The following is a 16373-nucleotide window of genomic DNA, read 5'->3' on the forward strand; positions in this document are numbered from 1 at the left end:
CGGCTACCTCCCGGTAAAGGCAGATAAGACACGCTTACCTACAGCAGCTCAGAAACGCGGCATTTCAGAATTTTATTCTTAAACAAAATTCAAACTAAGGCGTAGAACAAAGTAGCATTAAATTTACGGCAAAGTAAGCGAAGCGTAAAACTCGTAAAAGTGCCTCATATGTCAATACCTTTTGAAATACGGTAATGGAAATGCGAAATAAAACAGAAAGCAAAGTATGATTAGTGAGTGCCATATGTCCCATAGCCGAGGTTTACAGCCACCCGGCCTCCTACCGCCCGCTGCAATACGAATCCATTTTAATATAAAATACATTTAAGTATTCACCACTATGACATTAAAGCACAGTTTGCTCTGCCAACCCGTTTAGCGGCATGCGCTAGAACGACGTTATAATTTATACCTGTGCATAATTATGTTTGTTCATTTCATACTTTGTCTACCCATTAATCTTTGTGTGATTTACTTGAGTCTATAATCATTGAAATTGTAGGGCCTTTAAATTTTTAGAGTTTAAGTAGTTGATTGGAATTTTTAATATTTCTTTACAGGATAAATACCTAACAAATGCATAGGTAGCTCGTGAGATCGCTTGTAACATGCGGGGCTATAATAAAATGTGGAAATGAAATTCGGCTTTTCAGAGACGGGGCTCTCTTGCACTGACGTGGCCTTATGGGTCTAGTTGCCAGCCAACCACCATCACAATATGCTCCTGCGCATGGACTTGGAATTACTTGAGAACTTTCATCCCCATATTTTCAAGTAAATAGGTCGAAATTTGAAAAGTGCCAGAGCAAATGTTTTTTAGGGTTCCGTACCTAAAAAGGAAAAATGGAACCCTTATAGGATTACTTTGCGGAGATGTTAGCAGAGGGGATGATGCAGTGTTAGCAGAGTCTTCTAAGCTCATAAGCAAAATGTACGCAATGTGGGGTCATTTTAGATGGCTTATTCACATATGCTCAATCAAGTACCTTGGCTGCACAATAACAGACACAAACCAGAGGCAAGATGAAATTGACGTTCGTATCCAAAACGCCCTAAGATGCTCAGCGGCCCTTCACAAAATTTTGGCGTCCAAGCTTATTATTAGAAGCACCAAGATGCGAGTCTACAAGACAGTGATAAGGCCAATCTTAATGTATGGGTGCGAAGCTTGGACGCTAACACTGAAGGAAGAGAATAAGCTATTAGTGGCGGAGAGGAAGATCTACAGGAAGATTCTGGGACCTACAAAACAAGTGGATGGAGCCTGGCGTTTCAGGAGAAATGTGGATGTGGAAGACCTGGTGGGCGAGCCCAACATTATAGGCGAGAGCAAGTCTGCGCGGCTTCGTTGGCTCGGCCACGTGGAGAGAATGGGAGAGGATCGTGCGGCCAAGAGAGCATACCTAGGACAACCGACTGGAAGACGGCCAATCGGAAGGCCTAGGTATCGCTGGTTGGATGAAGTCCGAAAAGACCTGTGCGACATGCAGGTGGCAGACTGGCGCCTTGTTGTACAGGATAGGAACAATTGGCGGAGTCTTGTGTCGGAGGCCAAGATCCAATTTGGGTCGCTGAGCCGGCGAAGTAACTAAGTATTCACATATGCAGTCAGACATGAAAAATTATGATTTTCAGATTTTTCTTATTTATTGTGCTATAAGAGCTACTTTTATGCAAAATTCCAAGTTTCTAGGACAGCCGAAAGTACCCTATAACTTTTTCTGTTAAGGCAATTTGTATGGAAACACCTTTTTAATGACTGTAGCTTTTGATTGACTTGAGACTTAGAGATTGGATTTTTTCACAGCTTTCGTGACTATTGACCCGAGTTTAGGGTTTTAATTTCAACTCGATACCTATACTCCGCGCGTTAACGAGATAAAGGGTCTTGACAGACAGCAAAGTAATCCTATAAGGTTTCAATTTTTTCCTTTTAAGGTACGGAACCCTAAAAAACATTTGCTCTGGCGCTTTTCAAATTTCGACCTATTTAGGTACTTGAAAATATGGGGATTACTACATATAAGTATATTTATCGGAAAAATGTGTAGCTATGCTTAGTAAAAATGCCGTCTTAATTATAATCCTACCCTCCTGACTTACAATAAAGGACGTAAGGTGTCAAGAGTTCACTATGAAGAATTACTTAGTCCTTTTGTGTTGGCAGGGTAGAATACACGTCGTATTGCTAAAATGTGGCTATCCGCAAAATATTTATGTTTTACCAAAGAACATCGGATGGATGGATGTATAAAAGAACAAAAAAAAATAGTTTATATTTATAGCAATTTATTAAAATAGGTTATTTTCGGTAAACCGTAGAAGTTTCTATTTACTATTATTGGCAGAATAGGTATCGAAAATACAAACTGAAATTCCTCACAGACACAAATTCTTCTATGCACCTCATATCTCAGCTTCAATCAAATTTTCAATTTAGGTTTTACGGGATGACCGTAAAAGTAAAAATTTGGAATTGAAATAAAAAATAAAAAAATATTCCAAAAAAACAATCTTAGAATAGGTATCCTAAATAAATTAAATACTTCCCAAAATTACTATTCCACGCGGAAGAAGTCGCGGGCAAAAGCTAGTGAATAAAAATAAATAATTATGACAGCCCATTAATAAGGTCTGTTGATGTTTTACAGCCCATTGTGCCACGAACGTTCTCATGAACTTTAGTAAATTGCAAGGAAAAGTTTTAAAATGAAACACATATTTACTGGAAGCCAATAAAAATAAATCAATGAGGTTGTAAAACTAACGTCTATTGACGAGCAGAATGATTTAAAAGCTCGCGCTCATATTTTCATAGTCCAAACACTCCATGTTTTTTTAATAAAACGGCCAATGTAAAACCGAATTTAGAGACTCACACTAGAATGATTTAAAGTCCTTTACTTGTTTGTCATTGACAGAAGTGGCACAAAAGTTCGTTTTAGGCAGTAATATACAAAATAGGCTGCTTAAAAAAAGGAAAGAACTCATTAATCTTTTTTAATCTCAAAGTATGATTACGGTGCAGCCGCAGGTCTGCCAGTTCGATGCTCGGGCGAGATTAAAAGTCCGGTGCAGTTGTATGAGGTATGACTGCTGTGAGAGCAACCTGAATGCACATGCACTCGCTACACTCCTCGTTTGTTACGAGTATGATAAACGAACGCCAGACACATAACAATAGATAAATGGTAAGTTTTTCAGATCACATTGATTTTATAGTGATAGTGATAAATATAAAAGCATCAAAATACCAAAGCCTGTAAAAGCCTTTCGGATTTAGCGCGCATTCGCTTGAATATTTTGAAATCTCATGCTTTTGTTTTGTAAAAAGATAGATATATCCGAACCGATTTGGACGTACGCAAAGATAATTCACTCTATGTTAATGATAGTGAAAAATGGCGTAAAAGTAATGCATTTTTATTTCATCTCCTCGCAAAGATCGCATTAAACTCAAATTGCTCGTTAAATTATACTCAAATCGATGGTTCAAAACTTTGAACGTCATCGAAGCAATAAATTAAGATTCGCCGACTATTAAGCACGCAAACCTTGTTGTGAAATCATTTATAGAAAATCAGTGAAGTGTTTTATAGGAGGTGTTCTCAAGGCGGCGAGAGATTTATCGCGCGGGCTCGACCGCTAACGACGGCCGGCGCCCGCCGCCGCTGACTGATGCTCCACATTTGTTTCAACTGATTTACTTCCCGCATTCACACACATTTCCACAAATTTATCGATTCCATGTACATATTTATTAGGGCGCAGCAACAAACCCCCCGACGTACATTGTTTCAAAACTGGAGCCAATCATATTCGTATAAAATTCGCCCGACAAAGTTTTCATTAGGAGCGGGCGTAAGTTTGCGGCGAGTGTGCGAGTGGGAACGTTTGGCTCGACGCTGATAACACAACAAACAACTTGTTACAAACGTGTTTAGTTTTAGTTATTGCCCCGAGTTCGACGCTTTAACTCATTGGTCTGATAATGAAGAGGGTAGAGGCGGGCGCAGTAATTAAGCTCGGTTTTGTAGTATCCGCGAGCTTGGGAACTACCGCATAGTTCGCTTTCCGTAGACGTTTAAAACTGTTGACTGGGAATAAATACGGCGTAGGTACGTTTAATCCGTCTGTGAGCCTGAGCTGGGATCAATGTTACACAAAGCTTCGTCAAAGTGATACAAGATTAAATTACGTGCGGGCGCGTGAACGCGCTGCCGGCCTGTCTAAAAACGATTTACTTTTTTCTACATTCGTTTGCTGGATGTCAAACAAATCTGCAAACTGGATCCAAATTGGCGTATTTGCGTGCTTCAGTTTGTGTCTGGCGCACTGATGCAGTGTACACAGACCCGTAATTTTCAGGATATAAATTCAGTTACTGCTAAGTAGTTTTCGACCGACCGAGTTAGCAGCGCGAGCGAAACGTCTCCGTATCAGCTTATGGGCAAAAATGCTTTTGTATGTTCGGTTCGTTGTCTAATTTCCCTAAAGGTCGCATTTCTCAAACAATTCTCGTGTTTGTTCAATAATTACTTATCTAGTTCTTTTATCGATTTAGATTTGGAAATTTTTCAAAATTGCATAGTCATGGGGTGGGGCAAAACGTTAAAGACAGACTTACGAGATCTTCAGCGCACAGAGCCAGTAGTACTAAAAGTTTTGCGTTGTTTTAGCCATTACCTAATCGTCTCAGGAGCATGTCATTAATGCCTGTAGCAATTGAAGTCGTACAGTTCGAGCAAAGCTGGGTGTAAATAGTAGGTCGAAACATGTTAATCGTTTCAAAGCATAGATATGTATATTCAGGTATATTTTGTCTTTTGTAGTGCGTCCGGTACACGACGTTAGGCAAAGGGCCAGGAAGGGGAAGCGGTTTATCTCTGCTCCGGAACTCAGGAAGACGTACGTCGCTCGTCGGGCGGATTCCTTTAGGCTTCACTTTATATTCGACTACGAGTTTCCAATTGCCGATATAAATATGATAATGTCGGGTGAGTATCCTTTGCGTTATCTTATGAATTATGTACCTATGGGCACCGTTGACGTATGTGTTCTTTTTTATAGAGCGCACCATGTTTGTTACTTAACTTACTAAAAAAAAAGAAATAGGAAACGTTTATTGTTCAAAACCGTGTATCTACAATTGTGATGCCAAAAATAATATAAATAGTATCTGCAAATTATTACTTACCTAGTTGCCCAAACACAAAGCTTGGAACTGAAAAAAAAAATCGCTGTGCCAACACCAAAGTTTTACATTTATCGTCAACAGTACCTCTAATAATAACATCTCCATCTGTTTATTCTTTTAGTGCTTTAAATAAAGAAAATAATTTTTATTGCGGTTTTATTTCCTTATCGCTAGACATGTTCATGTGGCTTTGTCTCGGTGCAACAAAGCGCCAGACGCTGACCTTTGGGAGCGATTTAACGAAATACAAAATGCAAGCAGCCTCCTTCCCAACCGCTGCAAACTAGTTTCAGTCCCTCACTACTCGTACAAATCTTATGTTTATTTGAATTCAGCTGGTATTTAACTGGTTAGCAAAATATTCGTTTTTTGTGAACAGCAAAATGTGATGGGTCAGCCAAAATGGCTAGTTGGTCAACAACCGGCCAACAAACATTTTCTTAATTAATAGGCATGTATAATATACTCGTATCATACTCGACATTATGAGCTGCAATAATAGGTGCATTATGTGTGCAAGTAAAAGTTCGTAAGCACTTGGAGAGTAATTAAGATACTATTTTTATTAATAATGAACAATAAAAATAAATTTATTATTATCGTTATCATATTTACCACAACATTTAATATTCTTAAATACATGACAATCTTTATATTTTAAATAAACTTAAGTAACGATGAGTGATAAGTGGACGATGCATGCTCCGTGATGTGGAGCTTCTATTTTATGTAATTTTAGTGCTTCGCGCCTTGATCCAACTTTTACTTGCGAGACATAATTGATGCTACTTAGCCTAACTTGTAGCCGGTAAAGGTAATTTTCAATAACTAAATATTTTGCTTATCGAGCAAAGTAAGTATTCAAAATAAAAATATTTAAAGTATTTTTTCTGTATTTGTAAAGTTAGCATAAATATCGTTTTTAACAGAAAAAAATGGCTACTTGATTAAGTTTAGCAGTTATGGCCAGCTAATAATAATTTAAATATTTTAATTATTAGAATTTTTCGATTGCGATGAATAAATATGTATTATTATTTACCTAGTATTAAGTTTGAAAAATGACAAATGGACTATCAATTTACTCAGCAAATTGCGGTGCCCTTGCAGGGTTCATGTTGGCGCATGTATGTATTAATAGAATTAAGACCTTTTATACTACATAATTGCAATAAACTATATGACTAAAATAGGGCATGTACCTCACAAATTAATTCCTGATATAGATAGCTGTTCTTCATTGACCAATTGAGAAATCTTGCGGACTAGTACCTACTTATTTACTTTGCAGCGCAATTTTTTATCAAATATACCTACACACTTTACAAGCTGACTACGGGTTGGTCAAATTGTTGACCACTTTCAAATAAAATTATTTGTAGAAAAAGAATTACATAGCCAGCACACAAAATCTTTGACTCTACACTGTCCAAATACCCCAGTCACCTAACACCTTCGTTCTAAGTAAAATCAACATTAATTCAAATAAGCAATTTTTTGCATTAAAAACTAGGTCAGGTAATTTGCAAATATATTTTTCAATAATCCACCAAAATTTATCACCGTGACAGTAAAATTTTATAAAAAAATAATCTTTAATAATTCTGTAAAAATCAGGCGAAATTGATATAAGCCTATTTACTTCATAATTTACTCGTTTTATTTATGTTCTTTGTAACACATGTACATTCCACTTATTTTTTTTAAAGGGACTTAAAAAAGGCTTCATAAATTCTAAAGTAAAAATTAAAAATTAATTACGTTAGTGGCATAAAAGGTAAGTATAGTTAAGGTTTAGGAATGTCTTTTTAACGTGCCTTGAGACTTATTGTACCTAGTTATTTTTGCTGCTCATGTTATATCGTTTTAACACAAAATACGTAATTTCCAATCATATCTATTGCTGGATTTTAAATGATAATTTATTAATATTCCAATTTCTTGGTAATATGTGACTTAAAAAAATCTTATTTTATTTTTTTCGTAATAGAAATTGGACGTAATACGAAATAATCACTTTAGTGTTTTTTATTTCATTTCATGTTAGATATATAAGGTAGATTCAGCTTGCGGGTCTAAATACTGAATTATTCAAACATGTTTTGACAGTGAATTTACTGATAACATTTTTTCTCAAAAAATCACCTATTTTAGGGACAATTTTTTTTACCATCTTCCGGAACCAAATTTTGGTGGGTTCGAAAATATAGGTTCTTAAAATTACACGCAAACAAAAGCCGTATGCAAAAAATTATCCTTATATCAAATTATTTCCAAAAAAACTGTAGAATGACCAGGCTAAAATGATTTAAGTGCTGATTTTGTTGCTAATCAAATCAAACATGAAAACTGCTCACCACTACATGTCTAATTAATAAGGTATTTATGTTTTTACTGTCAAGGGGTAGGTACTCATGAAACCGAAATAAAAAAATGCCTTTCTTTTACATGACAATTAAGTACCTACCTAGTTGCAAAACTGCTAAGCGTTTTAGGTATTGGATTAAGTGTAGCAGTTTGCGTAATTAATGCTGATCGTACAAAAACACGAGCAAAAGAAAAACAAAAAATACTAAAACGGAAACCTGCAAAGTCAAGTCAGATTGTGCAGGTTGTTTTGGGTTCCTTACTTAATGCACATCATGCTTAAAAGTGGGACATAATGGAATTATTCAAAGCTATCATTTTCACCAATTACTCTCAATACCTTTCTAGGAAATGTAAGCGCAATTGTTATGTACAGTTGAATTAATTATGATTGGTTATTTGGAGTCTTTTTGTATTTTTTTATTTCAACTCCAAATTTGTTATTTTTCTGGGTTTTCTGTGCATCCATGTCTCAGTTTGTTATTCGATATGGTTTTACGGGATGACCGCAAAAGTAACAAATTTGGAGTTGAAATAAAAAATACAAAAATACTCCAAATAACCAATCATAATTTGATTGCTTAGTAGCGACATCTCTTGTCTGGGTGAGCGTTTAGTTCCGAAAGTGTATTAAGTATCTCGATGAGAGCGAAACATAGATGTCGCTAGTGCTGCTGCTTAAGTGACGTAGTAGAAATAAGCAACCTGAGATCCATATCTCACCCATGTGCATAGGAGAATTTCGTGTCTGGACTCCTCCAGTGGTAGTGTGTAGTGGTATGGCACGCAGCACGAAATGCTGAGGACCTGGGTTCGATTCCCAGCGCTGGTCTCTTTTTCTGGTTTTTCTGTGCATCCATGTCTCAGTTTGTATTTTCAGCAGAAATAAGTTAAATCGTGGTCCACTGTGGATATTTTCTAAAATATTTAAAACACTGTGAGATCTTTCTGTACTGTATGATGATTGGAAAATGTACTTACCAAACCTACAATATTTTTGAAAGATATTGATAGAATTTAGCAAGCTACTACCAATAAAACAGTAAGGTTTCTGTAGGTATTCAATATATTTAGCTGGTATTTTTATTTATTTGACAACTGACTGACGGACATAAAAGAAAATCTTCTAAAAAAATCATAGATGAAACTAAATACTACAAACCTCTTTGATGTAAAATATAATGAATACGATTAAAATCTCCATTTTCGTCCAAGGAAAGTATCCTTAAAATATATTATTCTACTTTGTGCTCGTGTTCAATAAACATAATAGACTATACTGATATACTCATGCAAAATTACGGCGTACTTATGCTAAAAGTCTCTAACTAAGCTAAGCCGAAACGTTACGTAAGGACATCTCGTAGAACTACGGAACTCTCAAAACAGGTGAAAATCATCTTCTTTCTGATGCCGAAGAAAGCAAAGCAGAATGAGAAAATAAAACGGCTCCAAGACTTGAACCCAACAGAACCCTAAAAAGGCGAAGTAGAGAATTGCCGCAACTACCTACAAGGTGCGCGTAAATGTCTACTGGCAAGAAATACGAGAAAAGCTAATGATGCTATTTCCTCCACCCGGACCGCACTGCAGCTACAATCCGAATATAATTTTCAAAGGTGTTCGCTGCCGATACTGAACACATAAATTTACTCTGCAATAACAATAGGCTTGTAGTCAAACCGAGTTTAACTTGGTCACAGGGGACAGTCCGATACGATAATTACAATTCTGAAGTAGGAAGTAAAAATTGAAAAAGTACGACTGCACTTACTTTTACGTATACCTCTAATAATATGATTATTGGTTTAAAAAAGTACCTACTAATATTAAGCCCACTAATACTAATACTTATAATGTAATCCATCATCCAGTCAATCATCGCTGGGCGGCTTGTGCTCAAACACACACTCGCACACAATTACACATATGAATACGGAACCCTACACTGCACGTGGCCCGTGACCCGCTTGACCAGTTTTTTTATGATAACCTGTACTACGGCTACAATACGTAAAGAGCATTAAAATCTTATATTAAAACAGCAAAACTAAGCAAGCCGTTCGAACACCCACGTTGAAACACAATTCCATTTGTTTCCGGAATCTTTGGCCTCCACCATTAACATTAGTTAGCGAAAAAGGCATTACACGACAGTTAACCCCCTAGCTAATACGTAGCGCTCTTTGGATGGGTGTAAGTGGTGTTTTACACAAACAAATACAGTGCGAAATTAACTGCCACGCCGGCCCGTTTCGGACGCGAGCTCTAACGCGGATAAAGGGCTAGGAAACAGTTTCACGGAAAACTAATTTTCTCTTATGCCTGTGTTTTGTTGCCGAAAGTACCTACAACAGTTAAATTTATGCGTGGAAATGTGCAACGCGCCCATGAACTTGTCAAGTAATTACATTTAAATTGGAGTAAGGAAAAATAAAAAAGATTACTCTGTTTAATATATTTATACACATATATATATAAAATTGTCACTCAACGACTGGTTAATTAAAGTACTTAGTTTAAAACAAAATGTCAAATGTGTTGCAATGCCAGTCGGGTATTTGGTCTGTGCATGCTAATAATTAGCGCCAAACGTCACATACATAAATATGATATGATTTATTATTGTTGTTTAAATTATTGTACTAGTTACCCATACAAACAAAAGGAACTGAAATGGAACGCATGTGTTGTAGTAATTCCTTTATTTTAGAGTTCTTTAAATAATGGCCAAACATTGTAAAATATATCAATTAACTGCACAAACACCCTACTGTCTTTGCAACACATTTGACAATTTGTTTATTTCTAGCTTAAAATAATTGAAAATGCTGTTATGTTAATATTCTTTTGTTAAATAAAATGATACTAAAAGCTAAGCCTGTTACAGACAGTTAATAACAAGTGTGGGTTTCAAATTTATTTAACTAGTTACCAAAACATGGTCTAGCTAAAAATGTTATTTAATTCGAAAAGCTTTTGACAATTTAGTCCGTCGGATCAAATTGCCTCAGATCAGGGGACCTATTGCACGTCCTGCCTATTCCACTTTTCACATTGAAGGAAAAATGGATGGTGCAATAAATTAAATCATCCAGGGACTGCCCCGTCTACGCTTTAATTAACTTTTCAACCTAGAATTTTTAAAGGAAAAAGGAATGTAAAATATCCACAAGTTTATCAAGCACGTAGAAAGTTAAACCTAACCCGATTGGAATCGTAAGACGTTTAGGAATCAGCTTTACGTAAAACTCAGAAAAGCTTGAAAAACGAGCAAGGTATTTTCAAACACCGTACCACGTCTCCACGAACATGCGTAGTTTAACACTTTAATATGACCTCGTTATTGATAAGCGCTTAAGTTTCACATTTCCAAACTAAAAAATACTTAATGAAACGTTATCAAGGAACTAACCTAAATTAAATAGAATTGAGAAATAAAACGGTATAAAGCAATATAAACTCTATTTAACATAATGTTCAATTGAAAAAAAAACTTTAATATTCACTTACTTAGATGGGCAGAAAAATTCGTAGCACTTTGTTTTGCCTCTACAAGACATCAATGCGCTACGCTGACGTAGCTTAAGCACTAATTAACGTAAAGCAAATTAACAACACGTGTTTACATTTTTTGCGCCGTGAAATATTATTAACGAGTAACTGAAACGAGAAAATAAATAAGAATGGCGGTAATATTGCACCGGCCCCGTTATATTTGACATGGGTCGACTTGCATGTATCACCTTGACAGGTCGAGTATATTCCTGTCGCTTGAATAAATTATCGCATATAATATGATATGACGGAGAGATTTATCGTGTACAGTGTACAACATGTACGGTGTGGTCTGTAATACGAGTAAAAAATTAAAACATAGATCGTCCTCGTCAAACTGAACAACATTAGATCAGCGACTTTTAAAAATAATGGAGTCTTTGAATTTTCCTTTTTTCATACAAATTAATTACTGCTATCAATGTACGCCATCCTAGAACACAACTGACGTCGCCTGTCACGCTACAAACATCAAGCATTTCGGTTTACATTGCTTCTTCGAATAAACTTAAAAGTGTAATAAAAATTAAAAAACTAATTATTTTCAAAAGTCGCTGAACTAATATTGTTCAGTTTGAGGAGTGTGCTTTAATTATGTATGTTTTAATTATTTGCTCATATTACTGGCCAGCTAAGAATATCATTTTTAGGGTTCCGTAGATAAAATGACAAAAACGGAACCCCTATAGTTTCATCCTGTCTGTCCGTCCGTATGTCACAGGCATTTACTCGAAGACTACAATAGTATAGTGATGAAGAAATTTAGAGTATTGGTCTCTTATGATGGCCTCTACTTAGTTTGGGTGTTAAATAACATAAATAACTATTTTTTAGGGGAGGCACTCTAATAAATACTTTCAAGTAAAAATTTTAGCTTTATAATAAAAAAACCTGTGATAATTTTAAATTCAAAATCAGAAAGAGGAAAATTAAAAGAATCGAAACTCCATCGACAAGTTGAAACTCGGTTAATTGATAACCTCGAGGACTTACCTTTCACTGACTGTATCATTTAATTTATTTAAAGTAGGGCTAGGACTTGAAAGAAGGTATTTGTTGGTAAACAGAGGGCTAGTGGCAAACAAAGACGTTTTGGCTAAGGCAACGTAATATATTAGGTGCGAGCACGCGACCCGGCAATAAGTCTGCCTCGCCTAGTTCGCTGCTAGATAACAATTATAAATCTCACTAATACTTCTTACTGTCCACACGACACTTTGTGATGTTATAAAAATAAATCTGTGTTGGACATTGTATTTGCTGCGTGGGAGAAAAACAAATGACTAATCAACGTTGCAAAACAAGATAGTTTCAATTTCGAATCTCTAAATAAACTCGAAACTAAAATATGTAACCAATACAATGGATTAATAATTGTTTAAGGTAACTTTATTCTGTGCCCAAAAAACATTAAGAGAGATGACGTCCAAATTAATTTACAACCGATTCGCACTTGACTGGCTTTTTATTAAACTTGTTGATATGCTGTATAGTTACCTCCGTGTTTACCTCTAATATCATCTAATATCATTCTGAGTTTAAGGTTTGTATGTTTAACCAATACAGAGATAGTACGAAAACAAAAAGAAAGGCGGGGACACGTACAGTGAAGGAATTTAATTCATGGGCCACCATGGAACCTTTTCAAACGAAAAGTCATTACGATTTTGCTTGTTAATTAATGCGATGTCACATGACGTTTACTGTGAAATGGTTCCGTGGTGACCAATGAATTAAACTCCTTGACCGTACATGAGGCTGTCCTACTCAGTTTTTTAATAACCTTTTCCTTTTTTGAAGTGATAAAAAAGATACGAGAAATGGCTTCCTAATAATAAACTGAAATGTACGACAAGAAGCGGATTAAGGATGTACGAAAAATTGCATGTAACAGAATATTCGCATCCTTTTGTCGTGGACACGACATCATAAAGGCATCAAGAAGCCATCAGAGGTAGTAACAGGTTGTCCGCGTTGTAACGACATATTATGCTTTTATATTTTAAGGCATTTGGGGTGGAGCTTATATATGAAATTACTAGCTTACGTGCGCGGCTTTGCCTTTATGGCAGAAAGCCTACCTAGTAGAAATATTACAAATTCCGTCTCAATTTCTTGACAACGTCGTAAAGGAAACCTCTATGCGAAGTTTCATAGCTTTCTTGAATATTAAAATTATGAATATTACTAAAATTCTTTCATTCAGACTTTAACTAATATTAACTCCCGGCATCACGGACGAATGACTACCACAAGGTTGTGAGTGTACATAGGCGGCAGACATTACTTACTACGCTTGAAAAACTGAACATTAATATTTAAGATTTTTTTGTTTATCTACATTTTAAATTCTTTTGGCTGTAACTCTAATATTATTTTCAGAAACTACGGATGAAAAAGATACCTGCAACAGAGCTTCACTTCAACATTTTCAAACAACTTCTATAGTCCTTTTGAAGGAACATCACTGTTCAACTAAGTAAGTATGCTTGTACAGCAAAATTTTAAGCAACTTGTATATTTTATTCAAATTCAATATTCGCCTGTCTGTCTGTATCGAGTGCGACGGAAACGTCGCCGCGTACCGATGACTCTCCCGCGAAGCATCTTCATGTTTATATCAGTTTGAAACTTGACTTCACCGATCGGAATGCTTCCTTTTAAGTTTAAAAGAATTTCCGAGAAATAACGGCAGCGTTTGAATAGAATTTTTACATGGCATATGTTCGACGCGCAATAGGAATAACAATCGGTTTTTCTCTAATGCAAAGTAAACTAAATGACATGTCAGTTGCAAGGTTGCCACGACGCCTTTTAAATAAATCTTACTAATATGTTATTTTTAAACGCGAATCCTGGATTAACATATTATAGGCTACTTTTTATCCCGAAATAATGTATGGTTCCTGTGAGATCAAAAAGTTTTAAACTACATACGAATTCTGCGCGAGCGAAGCCGCGAGTAAAAGCTAGTGTTACAATATTTGGAGCCCTTGAGAAATTTATAAACAGTTTCTAACGATCGGAAGCGTGAATAGTTCGTAAATAAATATATACCCACTATATACCTAACATAAATATTGATCCGACTCCAAAAAGTTACTGATCTGTTTGAAGTCGGTACCTGAGCACGTGCTAGTCAGCAGGAGTGGACCTAATCAGATGACCTTACTTACATACTATCTACTAAGCTTCTATCACTCCTGCTGGCTCATTCTGAGGTACTAAATACAAGCAGATCAGTAAAAAGGTATTTTTCTCATCTCATGCTCGTAAAGTTCGTGTTTATGCTGGGTCTAGGCGACATAAAATAACTTTTTATGCCCTAGTGCGACTGGGCTGGCCACGTTTGCCGCATGCCGGATGAGTTGTGGGCCAAGATAACTACCGAGTGGACGCCCACCAACTCGAGAAGGCGACCTGGCAGACCTAGATGGCGATGGCGGTATGAACTGGACGACTTCTTCAAGGACTGGTCATTATATGCAGCGGACAGAGAGCAGTGGAAGTATCGGGGGGAGGCCTTTGCTCAGCAGTGGAACAGAATAGGCTGATAATAATAATAATAATAAATGCTCTAGTGTGCATAAAGTGAAATCTTCGTCTAAAACCAAGGCAATCAGGTGTAAACAGCCACAAACAAAGAAGTTTCTACATATTTTTTAAAATAATTTTTAATTTATATAAAACAAAAAATCAATCAAAATAGATCAATAAACTAAAAAAATATAATAATTATGTTATTTTGTTATGAGGATTAAAGTTTGTTTCTATCTATCTATCTATAATAGTAATGCGTGAACAATAAAAGGTACAGAGTAAGTGAACAATTGTTTCCACTGTTGCTATTTCATTTCCTCGCCATCGAAGTGAAAAGCAGAGTGTTAAACTCGAGCATTAAGTCCATTTTCCCCTCGGTGTGTCTATCCACCCTTGCCGTACCGGCTCGGGTGGCTATACGAACGTCTTGGGTGAAATGGCTCGTTTTATGCTCTTGTTGTACAATCTACTATTGTATAGATTTTGGATTGATTCAATATTTATTTTATATCTTTTCTCGCTTTTTAGTGTGACAAATCTTTGTTACAATAGTTTAATGTCAACTGCTCGTCACTCGTTACAAAAAAAAAAACTCTGGTGCTTCACCATCAGTTTCACTTCACGGCATACATTGCGACGAGCATGAATTGCTTAGCAACTTTGCTAGATTAATCAAACCGCAACCAGTGAATTAAGTCTTATCGAGTAGTTCCAATGGTCTGTCTCATCAGTTCCACTTCACCTAATGGTCATTTTCAAACCAAATGCACAATTTACTTCAAAAATATACCTACTCTTCAAAATTGGTGCACTGAATTTGACGAAGAGTAAGTAAAGAGTAGGTACCTATATAGGTTACTTACATCGGACAGGTAGTTTTACTCCAAAATAAAGTTATCTTTTTCTATTTTTATCATTACCACAAAATCACGGCATTTTTATTTTTATTTATTTCGCAGTTTTATAGAATTTTATTCTATGGTGTGAATTTTTCGCTATTTACACAATGGCACTGTTCCAAGATAAAAGCAGATTCTTTTTTACTAGGACGCTTTTTTACGCCATTGTAAATCTTGCGAGAAGAATAGCCGTTTGTGTTCCGGAACGCTCGCCATGTCTGGATTATTGAAAATCTGTTCTGTTGCATAGGATAAGTAAAGGTTTGTCGCGGGGTTAATAGAATTCATTTCTTTCGTACTAAGGCTTGTTTTAAGTAATCAATGTTCTTGTAATTTTATTATAATGAATGAGGTAAATAGTTTAGTGAGGTATTTGTAAGCGATCTGGTGAAGGTCTCAGGTGTCCGATCTGCAATGCATATGGATGCATGGCTGGTAATTCTGGCATTGTTTAGGAGAAGCTATGTCCAACAGTGGACGGCTGACGATGGTGATAATGATCTGGATCAATTTTTATATTTTACAATGGAAATATCATATTTTTGTCACTCTTCTGCATAAGAAAAATCTCTGCTAGGTATACTCGTAATTGGTATATAGAAAACGGGAACTATATTTGCTGTCACCTAAGTTTAGATGTGTCACTAATCGGCAATACCCTAATTATAATATCTGTCAGCAAAAAATATATTGGTCGTCATATTATAACTGTCTCTAAGGAGTCATCAAATTAATGTAAACCAGTATCTTAAATTACAGTTTAATCATCAAAATTCAATCACCAAAATAATAGATCTGTCTTGAAAATACAA

At 35.9% G+C, this 16373-nt stretch overlaps 1 protein-coding gene and 1 long non-coding RNA gene across 2 annotated transcripts; both read left to right on the top strand.

Annotated features, from left to right (window-relative positions):
* Positions 1 to 1132: 1132 nt before the first annotated feature.
* LOC141445451 (uncharacterized) lies at positions 1133 to 1592 on the top strand. The gene has a single exon (XM_074111294.1). It carries the CDS (start codon positions 1152 to 1154, stop codon positions 1590 to 1592), a length of 441 nt encoding a protein of 146 aa, XP_073967395.1. The 5' UTR covers positions 1133 to 1151.
* A 3315-nt stretch (positions 1593 to 4907) lies between these two features.
* LOC141445509 (uncharacterized) lies at positions 4908 to 14727 on the top strand. The gene is made up of 3 exons (XR_012453330.1): positions 4908 to 4997; positions 13505 to 13601; positions 14452 to 14727. It is a non-coding gene; the product is annotated as an uncharacterized lncRNA (long non-coding RNA).
* The last annotated feature ends 1646 nt before the right edge of the window (positions 14728 to 16373 follow it).

The sequence above is a fragment of the Choristoneura fumiferana genome, chromosome 2, assembly GCF_025370935.1.
Source record: "Choristoneura fumiferana chromosome 2, NRCan_CFum_1, whole genome shotgun sequence".
NCBI lineage: Eukaryota > Metazoa > Arthropoda > Insecta > Lepidoptera > Tortricidae > Choristoneura > Choristoneura fumiferana.